The following is a 15899-nucleotide window of genomic DNA, read 5'->3' as shown; positions in this document are numbered from 1 at the left end:
TTTTGTGGCGGGGATGATGGAGGTAAGGCAGCAAGCAAGTAAAAGCAAGTGAGAGAGAGAGTTTGCTAGCCCGGTATGTTATGTCGTTCGCCTGTTGCAGTATGTACTCCACTACCGATCTAAAGCCGAGATACTGGAAGCTAGGAAGGTAGGTGCCTGAAACGTCATGATATTGTGGATACTGGATACTGGATACTGGATATTGGATGTTATGGTTGAAACTTGACAGGCTTGCATGCCCCCCTCTAACTTGATAGGGATATTCTATGCTGACCGGTGGTTTTATAACTCCAGTCTGTGACGTCTTTTCAAATACTGCTATATAGTGAGAGTGAGAAGGAGACTAGGGATATAGTAACTTGTCACTCGCAATCTCTCTTCGGATTTAGGTCTTTCTCGTATTATTGGCCAGTGACCCACCATCGTCTCCATGAGGTCGGAGCTTCTGCACGAATTTTGCTATTAGTCGGTCCCATTATTGGTAACTAACATTGACTGATGATATGAAAAAAGAGAGGGCAAAAGAAAAAGAAAGAAAAAGAAAAATCACGCAGTGGTGACATGCAGCGTGGGGACATCAACATCCAACATGATCCATCGCCCACCTAGCCATCAGCCAGTCATAAGCCTCACAGCACATCGGACAACCCAGTGAACCCACCCGCGCAAGCCGCAAGAAAAGAATGCAGCGGTCAAAGATTCTCACCTCGAGCAGAAGCGTAAAAGACGCAGGGTGGGGGGGAAACTTCGGACCACCAGCAAGGCGCAAGACGCAAAACGCGAAAAAAGGCTCAGTCCTCGGATGAACACGACCAGTGTATTGCTCCACTTGGGCTCCGAGATGGAACAGCCCGGAGGATTTAGGACCAAATGGATGGGAGAGCAAGGGTTTGCCTTGTCACACGCACGGCCGAAGTTGATGGGAGATTGAGGTTGTGCATGTGTAGTGGATGCTACCACTTGCCCGACGCAGCCCAGCGATTTCATTGCATTGTCGCACTGGATATAGAGTTACTTGTGTAGGTTGAAAGGGTCGTGTTATCTCTGTAGCCGAGTGGTAATTTCTTGCAATCTTGCAACATATTGGTGATCTTGTAATCATACCACTGTTCCATTGTGGCCCTCAACTGTAGGGAAGAGGCGACAGTGGTAATGTAATACTCCCTACTACGTTGCTAGCGAGCCATGGGGATATCAAACTCTGTAATTCTAAACGAGTCTACAACGTTACTGTCGCGGTTATCGAAAGGCAAACAACCACGACGCTGTCTCTCCTGATGATTTTGTTGGCAAGAATATCAAGAGATAGCTAAAAAATGACCGAGCTCTCCCATCAACTCTTGAGCCACCCTAATCGCTGTCTGTGATATCCCTCTAAACTTCCCGAGTTCAACCCATTCCCCCGTGTCTACTCTCTCTCCCGTTCTTCATCTCTTGCCCATAATTTATTTCTTCTGCGATACGACAAACCTGGTCAGTAAAGGAACATCGAACCAGCCAGAAGCGCGACACTTACGGGGCACTTGCAGCCACCAGTAGGGCACTGGCAAGAAGCGCCACAGGAGCAACCGTGATCAGCTAAACAAACCAAAGTCAGCGCACCAGTCTCGATAATATCCATGGAACATGACCCCGCGATCCAATATCTGGGAAATCCTCGGGCTTGATTGTTTGCCAGGAGCCAGCAGGGGAGGGGAAAGCGCCAAATGAGACGTCAGGTCGACCCCGCCATTTAGCAATCATTACCCCGCTACCAACCACAAGACAGGGGATGGCGTAGTTTTATGGAGGGTATCAGAAGTAAGAGGGACTTACACATGATTATGATGGTGTGTTGAAAGAGGTGGTTTTTTATTTCGTGAGGTTCGTAAGTGTGTTCAAGAAGAGGAGAGTGTAGGTTGTAAGAAAAGTCCGAGTGGAAAAAAGAGGAGGATGGAGCGCCTTATATATATAGTATCGTCCCGGCGTTGGTGCCTGGCTTTGTTCCCGTTCCTGCCCCGTCATTTTTCTCCATTTCTCTCCAGTTCCAGCAATGGTTCAACCTTGGTTCAGACTCGATCTCCCGATGCGGTTATTAATACAATGCAATTGACTGTGGACTGCTAGGAGGTGTATAATGTTAGGAGCTAGTGCTTCGGTTTTGAGCACATTTCTGCACGTCGACTCCTCATCCTCGTACTTCGCCACCAACCATGTGCTTTGATGCCTCAATTAAAGAGATCAAGGTTTGGGGAGAGGATCTCACTCAGGAAAATAGAAGTGGACAATGCTGAAAAAGGACTAAATTGAAGGACACAAGAGATCATTCTTACATATCTTCTGCGACCTACCCCGCTAGAGGGTCTGAAACTGACTGTGCCTGATTACCCACGCATAGGATCCTGGACTATACGATCATTCCTAAAGATAGTACACCACTCGGTTGTATGGGTTTCTCTACTCAACCGCAATTACAGAACTGGAATTGGATGGACTGCAGCCTCGTTGTCAATTAGTGACACTGCCATGCAGACTATGCGGGCAACATGTCGCATCTCCTGCATATGCGGGAATGCTGCGCAAGAGGTTGCTCTAGGACCGTCTTTGAACCATTCGAGTCTCAACTTGTGTCATTGCACCACCTGCAGGTCAATCACGGGGGTCCTTTGCTCCTCATACTATCTCCTACAGTCCCCCCCGACCCACCAAGAGGGACTCGTCGCGTATCAACACTCTGGATGCACTACTCGATATTTCTGTAGAGCCTGCGGCGCCCATGTTTTTGCGTATGTGAAACCTACGGAGCAATATTTCGTTGCTGCGGGATTGCTGGAGCGCCCACCCGAGACCAAGTCGATCCGACATTGGGGCACTGACGATACTGGAGACGGCGGACTGGCAGCTGTGTGCCATGCGGAGGTGGCGTATCCAACGAACTCTTGTTGGCTTGACGCTTCTTTGGATCCTTCCAAACAGGCTGGTGAATCGAGACCGAAGCGGTCTGCACAGGACCGACGAGAGTTGCCAGTCCGGTGTTTTTGCACAGGCATTGACCTGCGGATCACCCCCCCAGATGCCTCCTCTACCGAAGCATCCTCCCCATGGCCAGATCTGTTGGTTCCTTACCATAGCGGATCCTCTGCGAATGCGACCGATGCGAAGTGGTGGCTCCGCGACGGGAACACTCGGTACCTGGCAGGTTGCTGCGCCTGCCGCACGTGTCGCCTAGCCAGCGGGTTTCCCATCCAGTCATGGGCGTTTGTCCCCATATCTAACATCCGCAATGCAGATGGATCACCGCACCCTCTTGGCACAGGCACCATGCAGCGATATGAAAGCTCTCCGGGCATCTACCGGGAATTCTGCCACCGCTGCGGGGCGACGGTGTTCTGGCATTGCGACGAACGACCCCGCGTTCTGGACGTAAGCGTCGGCCTGCTTCAGGCCGGCAGCGGAGCCATGGCCGAAGAATGGGTGGCATGGGCCACCGGGAGGGTCAGTTTCGAGGAGATGGCCTTGGATCGGACCCTGATGCAGCATTTGACGGCTGGATTACAGGAATGGGGCCCGGGGCAGATTGTTCGAGAGCGACAACCTGGTGCTTGAAACCGCCGGGACAGGACCAATAGAGTACATGCAGTAGTATATGGACCTGCTTTCGTTCAATTATCTTGTCCACTTATTCTTCCTTGTAGAGGACCATGATCGCCAGATGGTGGTTATAGAGACGTGCCCTATCCTGTATAGTTCGGGCTCACCGCCTTCCCAATCCAGCCTGTCACCGCCTCGGCCATTTGTCGCATTTTTCCAACAAGAAAAAAAAAAGGAAAGGACGCACGACCGAGTCGCGATCGTTGTTTTCGACAGTGCGCCATCTAGATCTTCTTTCCCCGTTCACTTCTCTCATCTTCGTGCAATTCATTCCCACTTCTTCTTCTCCTATTGTTTTCCTTTTCTCTTATTTCTTTTATTTTTATTTTTATTTTTCTTCTTCTTCTTCCTGAAATCGACTGTGGCGTCCTGTCTCCACCATGCCACCTCCAGCCTTCGAATTTCGAGGGAATCGAGGGAATGACCGACGGCCATATAACAACAACTATCAAGGACGGCGCGAGTTTTCATTTCGCTACCCGAGGCCGGGAACAGCAGAGCGTCCGCTTTTGAGATCCAAAAGAGAGGCGACCCCGGAGCTGTTGACGGCCTCGGGTACCGGGGATGAGCAGCCGTCCAGGAAATTTGCCCGGATCGAGAACCTCAGCGATAGCGAAGAAACCGATATGGACGTGTCGGACGAGGACAATGAAGCATCCCACCCACGCAAAAGACGCGCCGTGGAAAGCAGCTCGGGTGCAGGAGGCCCGGTCCCTGCGCCCCCCGCGCCCAAGTGGTCCAACCCCGACCCGTACACGGCGCTACCTCCTCCCGATGAGACCCAATCGAAGAAAGTGGATGTCGTCAAGCTGATTCGAAAGGCGCGGCTTGCGGCGACCGCGTCACAACAGACGAAAACGGATGCTGTGGCTGATAACGAAGACTTCATCTCGCTCGGCGGATTGGTGGACGAGGAGGAAAAAGCGGTACAACCACCAGAGGACGCCCCCACGGGCCCGCGAAGCCAGCAACAGTCTGGGGATGCCACCCTCGGGAGTCGCAAGAGAACACACGATGATGAGATCAAGGGCGCACCCAAGAAAACTGGGAAACCCGTGAGTAAGTTCTATAGCGATGGGTCGATCATAGATGAATGGCGAGCACGTCCTTCTGGGCCAAGCGCGCCTTGGCTCAGCGGGATGGAGCCGTCTTTGCACATGGGTACCAAGCTGCACACGGAGATCCTGAGCTTTTACCACTGGGTCAAGCCACTGTATTACGAACAGATCGTCCGAGCGGACTTGGTGGCGCGGCTCCAGTCTTCCTTCCAGAGCAGATACTACGGTGTGCAGATCCGATCATTTGGATCGTTTGCCTCGGGGCTCTACCTGCCTACGGCGGACATCGATCTGGTCCTCCTCTCCACGAGCTTCATGCGGTCTGGCGTCCGGGCATTTGGCGAGCGCAAGGGGCAGATCTATGCATTTGCGGCGTATCTGAGGACCCAGGACATTGCGGTCCCAGGGTCCGTGGAGGCCATTGCCTTTGCCCGGGTGCCGATCTTGAAGTTCGTGGACAGAATGACCGGGCTGCGAGTGGATCTGTCGTTCGATAATGACAGCGGGCTCATTGCCAACGAGACCTTTGTCAAGTGGCGGGATGAGTATCCGGCCATGCCTGTCATCGTCTCCGTGATCAAGCAGTTCTTGCTGCTCCGCGGTCTCAATGAGGTGCCGACTGGCGGGTTGGGTGGGTTCTCAATCACTTGCCTAGTGACGAGCCTCTTGCAGCATTTGCCCCACGGCCGGATGTCTCCCAACCTAGGCGGTATTCTCATGGATTTCTTCGAATTCTATGGAGACCGCTTCGATTATGACACCGTCGGCATCCGCATGGACCCGCCGGGGTATTTCAACAAGAGAGTTTATCAGGCCTACAAAGAGAACAACAACTCTCGCCTTGCCATTGAAGATCCGAACAACCCCGACAATGATATTTCCGGCGGCACTCGGGAGATCGCTTTGATCTTCCGGGCATTCTCCAAAGCATATCAGTATCTGAAGGATCGGATGGTTTCCGCCGCCATGGCCGGGGATGCCCACGCCAGCATCCTCGACGCTATCATCGCCGCCAACTACGAGGAGTATGCAGACCAAAGGGCCCATTTGTATGAGGTATTCCAGACCCACCCCCGGTTCGCCCAGTATCATCAGCCGCCCACACCCCCGCCGCCGCCACCTCAAATGCCGCCGCCACCGGTTGATGCAGTTCCCCCGCCGCCGCCGCCGCTGCCTGCCAAACCGCCGCCGCCGGCCGAATCGAAGGAGAAGCTGACGAAGACCCAGCGGAAGCAGCAGGCGTCAAAGGAGCGTGCTGCCCGTCTTCGGCGTCTGCGTCCGGACATACCCTCGGTTCCATCCTCCATTAGTAACGAGAGAGCTTTGAGTCTTGGCGGGTACAAGGACCAATCCGCAATGGACAAGGACCTCATTCTTCGCGAAAAAGAAGCCAAGCAGACCAATTCGGCATGATGAAACTCTTTTCCTTTCTTTCTTGCTCGCCGTCTTCCTCTTTTCCCCTAAAGTATAGGGGTCGAGGTTCCTTTTGACGTGATGTGTTGGTTGTTCTTTCGAGAATGGCCCCCTGCTGTACATTAGATGCTAGCGACGGTCTTTCCCATGTTCTGTATTGTAACCATTCTCTTTCTGATACCCATTGGATGGTTTGAGTTGGCGCACGGGCGTGGCTGTTTTGGAGTTTTATTTCTCGGATGGTGGATTCGTCTCTTGATTGCGCAGCGGTCGTCGTGGACGGGCCTGGGAGTTCACTCATCTCGCGAGTTTGGCTAGGTTCGGTCAGGAGGACCAGGGTTGGCCTTGTGGAGGTGTTTGAACCCGACCAAGGCCATGTGATATCGCTAACGGTCCTACAGAACTGTTGACCTACAGAACTGTTGGCTCAGGCACGATTACGCTTCCCGGCATTCAGGTCGAGGTTCAGGCCCAGGTTCAAGCTCAGTCCGAAATAGATACCGGTTGGTAGGTATACATCATGTGTTGGATGACCAGAAACACGATGTGACCAGACAGCCGAGAGTTTAGAAACCAATCAATTGAATTGGGCCAGACGTCGTGGAGACCTCGGTTTCTGTGTCGTTTGCCATGTTACGTTTTCCCTCCCCTCTTCCTTTCCCCTCAATCCTCCTCACTATGGGAGCGCTATATGCGTTTGCTTGGAGAGGGGGGGGGTGAGAGATATGGGGTGGGAGTTTGGAATGTGATACACGGTGGTACGGGATGGGTTGGGGGTTGATTTGTGGGGTTGTGAACTACAGTACGATGCACGGCATGGCATGGCATGGATGGACAGTATATATGGGATATGAGTCTATCTCTAACGCGGATGGTATACTAGGTAGGTAGTGAACAACATGCAGATGGTTGATGAAGCCGGGTCATATATACCCGGGGAACAGAGGTGAGTGTATGAATGCAGCGGAAGGAAAACAACAGCAGCAGCAGCAGCAGCAAAAACAACAACAACAAAAAGAAGTAGTAGAAGAAAGAGGAGTGGAAGAAGCAGAAGAAGATATAAACAGGGTATGTGCACAACATAGCATAACATAACATAACATAACAATCATTCAATCACAAATCTACCAGGCAGGCAAAAAAAAAAAAAAAAAAAAAAGAACAATCTACAGAGTAATACTCGCCGGCGCAGCCACCATCGGGTCCCGCTGCTCCTGATCAATGGCCTCCATGGGAGGCGTGACCATGGCGTTTGCTGCTGCCGCTGCCGGGGGAAGGGCATCAACAGGCTTCTCTGCGTCTGCGTCTACATCCTTCTCCAACGCAGCCAAATGGTCAGCTGGTAGGATGTTAACGAAATCCGGGCCCGGACTAGCCCAGACGTAGTCGACCCATTCCGGGCCGAGGACGGACTGGATCTGTGTCGCTAGGTCGAGGATGTGAGTTCTTCTGGAGCGCGACCACGCGCGGTCGGTGATGAGGCCGTCGGAGGGGGTGAGTGTTGTTGGCATAGTGTCTTGTGGGCTGGTCTTTTCAGCTTCGGTGTTGTCGATGTCGACGTCGTCGTCGCGGTTCTCCAGGCCGTCGACGATACTGTGCCACACGCGCAGGGTCTCGGTTAGCTCGTCGACGGTGCTCACGCCGATGACGCTAACGCCGAGGCGCTCGCCTGTGCCCATAGACGCGACGGAGAGGAAGCCTGGGTCTGAGTGAGGCGCGCGCGCGAGGGGCGGGCCAAGGGCGCCGACGGGGGCGCCGTCGCGCAGCCAGGACTCGAGGGCGAAGCGGATGGCGACGACTTCGAGCTTGTCGCCGCTAGCGTCGGCGAGCTGGTCTGCGGCGTGGATGGCGTCGCGGAGGGCGTCCGGGGCCGGGTGGAAATCGCCCATGCCGCCTATGGGGACGCCGCGGCGGCGGAGCAGGCCCATGCCGAGCGGGGAGGCGTTGGGGACGACGTCGACGCCGGCGGCGATGAGGCGGGGGAGGGCCCGCGAGCGGAGGCGCGTGTTCTGCAGGGTGAAGTTCGCGTAGGACATGACGATGTCGAGGGGTTCGCCTGTTTCGCGGAGGATCAGCTCGGCGAGGTCGCAGAGGACGTCGACGGGGTAGCCTGAGATGCCGACGTGGCGGACGGAGCCGTCTGTGTCGCGGAGGCGGCGCAGTTCGCGGACGGCGGCGAGGACCTCGGCGGGGGAGACGAACTCGACATCGTGGCAGTAGACGGCGTCGAGGTAGGTGGTGTGGAGGCGGCGCAGGCTGCGACGGACGCTCTGGCGCACCCAGGCGGGGGAGTAGTCGAAGGAGGAGGCGGCGATGCGACCGACTTTGGTGAGGAGGTGGTAGGAGTCGCGGGGGTAATTGGTGCGGACAAAGTCGGTGTCGAGGGCGCGACCGAGTAACTCCTCGGCTGGGCCGTAGTAGGGCGAGGAATCGAAGGCGCGAATGCCACTGTTCAAGGCGCGATGCACGAGCTCGGTGGTGGGCAGGGCGTATGGATCGGCGTTGTACTGGGAGTTGAAGGTGGCGGTACCCATAATTAAGGGTGCCAGAGTGGCTGATAGAGGAGCCATTTTTTTTATCTTTCTTTCTTATTCTGTTTTTTTCTTCCTTTCTTTCTTTTCTGGACTGATTCCCCGGACAGCTCGAGAACAGAGGATAGAAGGTGGCTGAATGAGAGACCGAGGAAAGAAAGGAAGAAAAAATCGATTTCTAAGAAGACACAGGCGGGCCATCGTCCCGCCCCAAAATGGTGTCATCCTCACCCCCGATTGGCCTAGATGGGATTCGCGCGGACATTCCTCGGTTGGACATGATGGATTAATAGCAGGGGGTTCTATAGCAGGGGACGAGAGATGTGAGGGGGATGAAGAGGAGAGAGTGTACGTGTGGACGATATGGACGATCGGGATCAACTCCGCAGGCGGTCAGATCAGACTTTCTCGACTCATTTGTTGAGTATAGATATATAGATACATGTTTAATCCGATATAAGTCCGGCAGACTGGCTATGATACAAGGGTTTCACCGACGCTAGAGTGGAGAAATTAAGATCCCAAAAGAAGTAGAAAAATCACGCATATAATCATCCGAACAGAATAGGACTGATCTAGGTCTCTTCCAACTGATTGATCACCAACAAAACGCCATGCTATGCCGCAGAAATTCGGGAGAGTTCCTGAAAAGAAAGTCGCACAATGAAAACAACGTCTCTGTCTCGGTTCAGAGGCAAAGGGGATCCAGGGGAAGATCACCGGTCCTTGTAGACCTTGGGCTTCCAGCCTTCCTGGAGCTCCTTCTCCTGGGCGCTGTGTCGTTGAGCCTGGCGAACCTCCATCTCGATCCGTTCGCGCGCGCGGAGGATTTTACTCTGCAGGTAGAAACTCCCCCCCTTCTTGGGATCGTTCTGGTCGAAGAGTTTCTTGAAGCGCTCCATGGTCTGTTCGAGGTTGGACTCGGCGCCTTGCGGGGGTTTGACGTTGAGGATCTTGCAGGCCTCGTCGAGGGTGAGACCGGAGGAGGTAAAGGCATTGCCTCCTTTGCCGTTGTTCTTGGAAGCGTACTTGGACGAGGCGGAGGCCTGTTTGTAGGCTTCGGCAAAGGCCCGCCCGAAGACGCGGGCGCCGGTGACGACGACCTGAGAGACGATGCGATGGGCCTGGCTGATTAGTATCTAGGAGACAGAATAATAAGTGAATAAAGAACTCACCATAATTAAAGGTCAACCGGGTCACCGAAAGAGGAGAAAGGTGAAGTTGAAGGTGATGGTGGAGAATAGAAAGGAAGAGAATGTTTTATGAATCGGTTTTCGGGGGAAAATTTCGGCGGCAAATCGGGTGGCTGAGTCATGTGCATAACTCCATACTATACGAGTTATACATCTGTCTTTACCAGAGTATCCATCTATACGTCCATCTCTTCTTAATTAACTCTCGTGTTTATTTCATATAGATTAGATGTGTATTAGGTAGTTACAAACAGTTCAATCCGGTTTACCCCACACGGTCTTGAATGTTTTGAAGAATGTTCAAGAATCACTAGGTATATATACCCGTATGTACCCGGTAGCCTCTCCAACTGTAGAGGATGAGGACGATGTTAGGAATTCTAGCTGTCATGATACGCTTAGATAATATGATCGATAATAAGAAAAAAGAACAGTCGGAGACATTGGACTGTAACTTGGCACATCTGGCTATTTTTATGATCTGACCTTGAATTCTAGTACCCCCCAAAGAATCCGGGGTAGAGACAAGGAGGATATCCTAATTTCAGCGTCCAGACTAGTTACTCCACCAAGGGATTGAACAGCTCCCTTGGCATGTCTGAAGTTCACCGCTGGTACAGTACATACATCTCACCTGGTCCTACTCTCCTACCTATGCCCTTACTCCTTGCATGCATCCAAGGTCGGGAATATATACTCCCCATGTGTAAGATGACAACGGTCCTGCTGTTGGTATTCAAATCAGTCCTGGACCTGGGGCAGGCTGATGTCAGTGAATCAATCTGTCGGGGTTTATCACCCAGCCCTAGAGAATGCCGACCATAAGAATCCTAGGTCAAGCTTTCTCCATCAGTCTGGCCGCTAGACGTCTGGATACGTCTACTCGCCAATCATGCATTCCGGCGCTGATCAATGACTTGTTCGAGTGGATAAGCGCGGGTTTATCGTCCATGACATGTCCACGTCTCTTGGATCTCCACCTAGGCGTGTCTGCCATCTCGAAAGGCAACTGAATGGATAGAGATCGTGCATTGTATCGAATGGTCCGTCCGTGGAACTTGAGACTTGAGCTCGGATAGGCCGTTGTGGATGGATATCTGCTGGATACTCTGGGTTTCTTGACCCACCGGTGCCTGGATGTGACACCGATCAATACAAGGCAAAAGATAGAGAGAAACCAGGGAATTTGTCCGGATATCTGCAGAGAATGGAGCACTCTATATTCGTAGTGTTGTAAGTTGTAAGTGTAGATCAGCCTAGGTTCGTTCGTCGGTTCCTCGGGAGAGGCGGTATTTACCCCGGATTACGGGCCCCACCGGTTGATTGCGGTTGATTTACTCCGGTGTTACGGTATGTATACGGTACCCAATACCGTCACATGTTCCCCTCTCGCTGTCTCTCGCTTTCTTCTTCTCCGCTCGGTTCTCTGACTTCATCTCGTCTTCTCTTCTCCTCTTCTTCTTCCTCGTCTTCGTCTTCGTCTTCCCCGCAAGTTCGATATGGGCCCCTAGTCGATCTCTCCTTTTTCTTGCCTTTTCCCTTCCCCTTTCTCCCAACAGGATCATACATTGATCCCATTCCTATGACGTTCCTTGTTATATGGCAGCTCTCGGTCCGTTCCCTCCCCCCTCTCTCTTGGGATAGCTCTATTGATGCTGACCCTCACCCTATGTAGATGATCTTCCGTGGATAGACTCCATGGCCCCTTCTACGTCGGCCCAGGACGGGGGTGCCGATGCCGCCGCCTCCACTGCGCGCCCGCCTACCGTCGCCGCCTTTTCACCTACCACCATCTCGGGCTCTTCCTTGACTTCCAAACAACGCTCGAGCATCATCGTCCATCGCAAATCTCCCCTGCTCGTCGCAACTCCGCCCCCTATCACTCGCGCCTTGGCCTACTCCCATCCCTTCATCCTCCCCTTGAACAGTTTGGCCGGTCTCCTGACGTGGACGACCGGCGACTCGTGGCAGAGCTTCCTACTTCTGGCCACCTTTTGGTCCGTCGTGCTCTATGGAGATGCCGTCATCTGTTGGGCCGGCCCGCCGCTGGTCGTCATGACCCTTATTCTGGCCATGTACTGGCGACGGTACTCGCCCCTGTCGTCCCGCACCGTTACTACCGAGAAGAACGGTCACCATCGGGTCGCTTCCGATGGCTCTCTGCATCACCATGATAGTCTCGACGAGATCGTCGAGACCGTGCGCACCTTCACCACCCGCTGCAACATTCTCCTGGAACCGTTCCTGGAATTGACGGACTTTCTCTCCACCCAACGCTCCGCTACCTCCGCCACCACTCGTCCCGCCCTCACCACCCTCTTCTTCCGTATCCTCTTCGTCACCCCGCTCTGGGTCGCCTTGACCGTGCCCCCCATCAATCTGATCACCGCCCGCCGCGTGCTCATGGCCGTGGGCACCGTCGCCCTGACCTACCATTCCCGCCCCGCCCGCGTCATCCGCGTCATCCTGTGGCGCTCCCTGACCATCCGCCGCATCTGCGCCATCATCACCGGTCTCTCCTTCTCCACCCCCGGTGCGCCTGCTCAGGGCCCTACAAAGAGCCACGGTCACGCCGCCAGCATCGCTACCCGGCGCCGCAGCAACTCCTCGGGCGTCCGCTTCACTTTCGTCATCTACGAGAACCAGCGCCGCTGGCTGGGCATCGGCTGGACCTACTCCCTCTTCCCCTCCGAGCGCGCCGCCTGGACTGATGAACACCTAAACAACGTACCGTCCCGCGAGGAATTCGAACTGCCCGAAGTCCAGAGTGGCAATGCCAAGTGGCGTTGGGTGGAGGGTAGCGAATGGCGCATCGATGGTGCCGACGAGTCGGGGTCCAAGGCCGACACGAGAGCCGCCGACGGCGGCGGTTGGATCTACTATGACAACAAGGTGAGTGCCTGCCTGCTGAAATTTTCTTTCTTTCCACTCCCCTGTCTTCACTTTTGAAATGGACACGCTTAACGCGAAATAAAACTTTCGGCGACAGTGGAACGACGGACGTCGCGGCCAGGATGGTTGGGACCGTTACACCCGCCGACGCAAGTGGTGTCGCGACGCCGAGCTGGTCGAGGTTGGATCCGGCCCGGCGGACGCGACATCCGGTTTAACCCAGGCGTTGGCCCAGGTCAAGGAGGTGGAGGGTGAAACAGCACCTACGGACGCTTCAACAGCCGATTCCGATGCCCACAGTCTTGCCCCGTCGACGGCATCCGCCACCCGACGACGACGCTGGTTTGGGGGTTCGAAGAGTGTAAGCGACAAATCCGGCAGCCTCGCATCCGCGTCACCGCCATGCACCAACCCTGATTATTCCGTGGATGTCTCGAAAGTAACCTCTAGCCCTAGTTGCAGCCATCCTCCAAAGAACAACGCCGCCAGACCGATTAACATCCCATCGTCCCGCCAGCCCCCGCAGCGGCCCTCGGGCCCCGTCTCCCGTCTCAGCAGTAGTTCCGGGGGCCGGGATGGCAGCAGTGTCCACGGCAGCGCCCACGGCAGTGACAGCGCCAGCCTGCGCGACAAGGAGATCGTCCAGGCCCAAGACCGGCTGGATCGATGGGGCACGCGTGCCACGGGGGGCACCGAGCGGGCCGAACGAGAGATGGGGTTAGGAGATGAAGTGAATATGGGGTTAAGTTGATTGATTTATTTTACGTTCTATTCTCGTTATCTTTCAAGCGATCTATCTGTAGTTATTGCCAGCGGATCCGCTATCTGGATTGCATAGGATTTGGGATATAGGCAATGAAGATACCCTCAGCGTGTTCTGCTCCTATCTGTATACATTTCTTTCTCTCTTAGTTATGGTATCACCTTCCCCTGCTCATGAACCCAGCTATCTACGATCACCTCGGAAAGCAGCTTCAACAACAACCGCCTACTCCCTAACTCAGTCTTTGATAGAACCGTCAATATACTTCATGAGAATTAAAATCTATTTTTATATATACACATAAATTGAAAAGATGAATATCGAAAGTAAAATACAACACCATCCATCTAGCCTAGCCCTCAGCTAGACTCTCCACACCCCCCTTTTTTCAAAAGATAAAAAAAATTAAAAAGATCTTCCAAATGGAAAAATCTAAGCATCAGCCTCAAGACCCTTCAGGATATCATCCGCAGCCTTCTCCGCAACCATGTAGGTCGACACAGCAGTGAAGGTACCAGGGATACGGGGGTAGACGGAAGCGTCGACGACACGGAGACCGGCGACGCCGCGGACGCGGAACTTGGAGTCCAGCACAGCCATGGGGTCGTCGTCGCGGCCGATGGGGCAGGTGCTGGAAGCGTGGTGGCCCCAGGCGGTGTCCTTGACGTAGTTCTCGATCTCCTCCTGGGACTGGATCTCAGAGCCGGGGAGGGTCTCGGCGACGTGGACGGGCTGGCGGTCGAAGGCGGAGCGCGCGAGCAGGATCGCCTCGTACATGGCCTGCAGGTCGGCGTTGTGGTCGCCGACGCCCGTGTCGAAGTAGTTGAAGAGGATGTCGGGCATGTCGAGCGGGTCGGCCGAGCGAAGCTTGACGGAGCCGGCGGTGTTGCGCGGGTGGCCCTTGAGCACGGCCCAGGTGAACCAGTCGTGCGCGTCCGTGATGTTCACGCTGTAGCCCGGGAAGTAGCCGCGGAAGTTGACGGGCCCGCCGAAGACGAAGGTGTCGTAGCTGTCGTCGACGGTGGTGGTGCTCTTGTAGAGCATGGTGGCGGCGAAGCCGCCTGAGGAGTAGATGCCGCGGTCGCCGAGGATGGGGGTCTCGAAGCGGTCGAGGCAGGGGTCTTCGGCGCCGGGGGCGCCGAAGGTGCAGCCCTCGAAGACCTTGTATTCGTTGGCGGCGTGGCCCTGCACGGCGACCTCGTAGTGGTCCTGCAGGTTGGTGCCGACGCCGGGCAGGTCGGAGATGACGGGGATGCCGAACTTGTTGAGCTCGTCGGCGGGGCCGACACCGCTCAGCTTGAGGATCTGCGGGGAGTTGTAGGTGCCGCCGGCGACGATGACCTCACGGGAGGCCTTGACGGAGCCGGGGGTGCCCGGGGCGGCGGAGCCGGCGCGCGGGCTGGCGCGGTACAGGTGCTTGCCGTCGAGGAACTCGACGCCGGTGGCGCGGGGAGGGTTGGCGGTCTCGTCGAAGGTGACCTTGGTGACGAGGCAGTTGGTGCGGACGTCGAGCGGGTACTTCTTGGTGCCGTCCTCGTTGGTGGCGTCGCGGGTGGCCGTGATGAACTCGCGGGGGCCGATGCGCTTGCCGCCCTCGGAGGCCAGCGGGACCTGGTAGTATCCGGGGAAGGTGTCGCGGTGCTTGCTATCCGTGTTGGCATCCGACGCGAGGAGGGTGGCCAGGTTGAAGACGGCGTTGGTCTCGTTGCCCAGGGCGAAGGCACCGCCCAGCAGCAGGCTGAGCAGCTGGGGGTCCTTGATCGGGAGGGTGAGGGGCGCGGTCTCCGTGCTCAACCAGCCGTCGTAACCGTGGCCGGGGAGGCCGGGCAGCGCGTAGCCGTTGTTCTCCATCTTGACAAAGTACTCGCGCATGCTGTCCGGGGACCAGGACTCGTCACCGGTCAGGGTGGCGAGGTATTCGAAGTCGGAGCGGTGCGGGTAGACGGTCACCAGGGCGTTGTGCGCGGTGCAGCCACCGAGAGTTCCAGCGCGAGGATACAGGGTTCCCTTCATGGTGGAGCCTGCCGGGGGGTCGATGCCCGTATACTCCTGGCCATCGGGGGTGTCGTAGGAGGTCTTGAAATCCCGCGCCTGTCGGTCGTCGTCCGCGTAGTGACGGACGAAGAAGTTCCAGGCCATCTCTTCGTCTTCGGACGACTTGGCCGAAAACGCAGGGACGGTGTAGTTGTCATTGTGACCCTGGTCGTCACCGGCTTCGATGAGCAGGGTCTTGTGGCCGGCGAGGGCTAGGCGAGCGGCCAAGGGACCACCGCCAGCGCCGGAGCCGACGATAACGTACTCGTAGCCATCGAGGGTGACAGCCCTGGCCACGCCAGCCGAGGCGGCGAGGAGGCCAAGGAGACGAGAGACAATCATGGTAGATAAAGTGATGTTCGTACCCCGATCTCAGAGTGATAGA

General features: G+C 55.4%; 7 protein-coding genes across 7 annotated transcripts; 4 read left to right on the top strand and 3 right to left on the bottom strand.

Moving 5' to 3' along the window:
• Window positions 1-2305: 2305 nt before the first annotated feature.
• On the top strand, window positions 2306-3645 carry P168DRAFT_61526 (GFA family protein). The gene has a single exon (XM_024842058.1). It carries the CDS (start codon window positions 2506-2508, stop codon window positions 3583-3585), a length of 1080 nt encoding a protein of 359 aa, XP_024689872.1. The 5' UTR covers window positions 2306-2505; the 3' UTR covers window positions 3586-3645.
• Window positions 3646-3876: 231 nt separating this feature from the next.
• P168DRAFT_61520 (putative topoisomerase family protein TRF4) lies at window positions 3877-6384 on the top strand. Its single transcript, XM_024842057.1, has one exon. The coding sequence runs from the start codon at window positions 4011-4013 to the stop codon at window positions 6099-6101; it is 2091 nt and encodes a 696-aa protein (XP_024689871.1). The 5' UTR covers window positions 3877-4010; the 3' UTR covers window positions 6102-6384.
• Window positions 6385-6968: 584 nt separating this feature from the next.
• Window positions 6969-7231, top strand: P168DRAFT_61515 (uncharacterized protein). Its single transcript, XM_024842056.1, has one exon. It carries the CDS (start codon window positions 7014-7016, stop codon window positions 7194-7196), a length of 183 nt encoding a protein of 60 aa, XP_024689870.1. The 5' UTR covers window positions 6969-7013; the 3' UTR covers window positions 7197-7231.
• A 36-nt stretch (window positions 7232-7267) lies between these two features.
• P168DRAFT_307116 (D-arabinose 1-dehydrogenase (NAD(P)(+)) ARA2) lies at window positions 7268-8951 on the bottom strand (the record flags this gene model as incomplete). The annotated part of the gene is made up of 1 exon (XM_024839080.1): window positions 7268-8951. Exon 1 carries the CDS (start codon window positions 8669-8671, stop codon window positions 7268-7270), a length of 1404 nt encoding a protein of 467 aa, XP_024689869.1. The 5' UTR covers window positions 8672-8951.
• Window positions 8952-9039: 88 nt separating this feature from the next.
• Window positions 9040-9862, bottom strand: P168DRAFT_274980 (import motor complex subunit PAM16). Its single transcript, XM_024835460.1, has 2 exons — window positions 9808-9862; window positions 9040-9756 (listed from the first exon to the last, which is right to left on the bottom strand). Exons 1-2 carry the CDS (start codon window positions 9808-9810, stop codon window positions 9349-9351), a joined length of 411 nt encoding a protein of 136 aa, XP_024689868.1. The 5' UTR covers window positions 9811-9862; the 3' UTR covers window positions 9040-9348.
• A 1415-nt stretch (window positions 9863-11277) lies between these two features.
• On the top strand, window positions 11278-13468 carry P168DRAFT_274977 (PEX28-32 family peroxisomal membrane protein; the record flags this gene model as incomplete). The annotated part of the gene is made up of 4 exons (XM_024835459.1): window positions 11278-11437; window positions 11501-12717; window positions 12815-13110; window positions 13279-13468. Exons 1-4 carry the CDS (start codon window positions 11425-11427, stop codon window positions 13466-13468), a joined length of 1716 nt encoding a protein of 571 aa, XP_024689867.1. The 5' UTR covers window positions 11278-11424.
• A 444-nt stretch (window positions 13469-13912) lies between these two features.
• P168DRAFT_284794 (GMC family oxidoreductase) lies at window positions 13913-15856 on the bottom strand (the record flags this gene model as incomplete). The annotated part of the gene is made up of 1 exon (XM_024836152.1): window positions 13913-15856. One exon carries the CDS (start codon window positions 15854-15856, stop codon window positions 13913-13915), a length of 1944 nt encoding a protein of 647 aa, XP_024689866.1.
• Window positions 15857-15899: the final 43 nt, after the last annotated feature.

Source organism: Aspergillus campestris (assembly GCF_002847485.1).
Source record: "Aspergillus campestris IBT 28561 chromosome Unknown P168scaffold_12, whole genome shotgun sequence".
NCBI lineage: Eukaryota > Fungi > Ascomycota > Eurotiomycetes > Eurotiales > Aspergillaceae > Aspergillus > Aspergillus campestris.
This window is presented reverse-complemented; position numbering and strand designations above follow the sequence as displayed.

Coding starts and splice junctions, on each gene's coding strand:
- P168DRAFT_61526 (XM_024842058.1), top strand. CDS start 2,506: ATGCAGACTATGCGGGCAACATGTCGCATCTCCTGCATATGCGGGAAT.
- P168DRAFT_61520 (XM_024842057.1), top strand. CDS start 4,011: ATGCCACCTCCAGCCTTCGAATTTCGAGGGAATCGAGGGAATGACCGA.
- P168DRAFT_61515 (XM_024842056.1), top strand. CDS start 7,014: ATGAAGCCGGGTCATATATACCCGGGGAACAGAGGTGAGTGTATGAAT.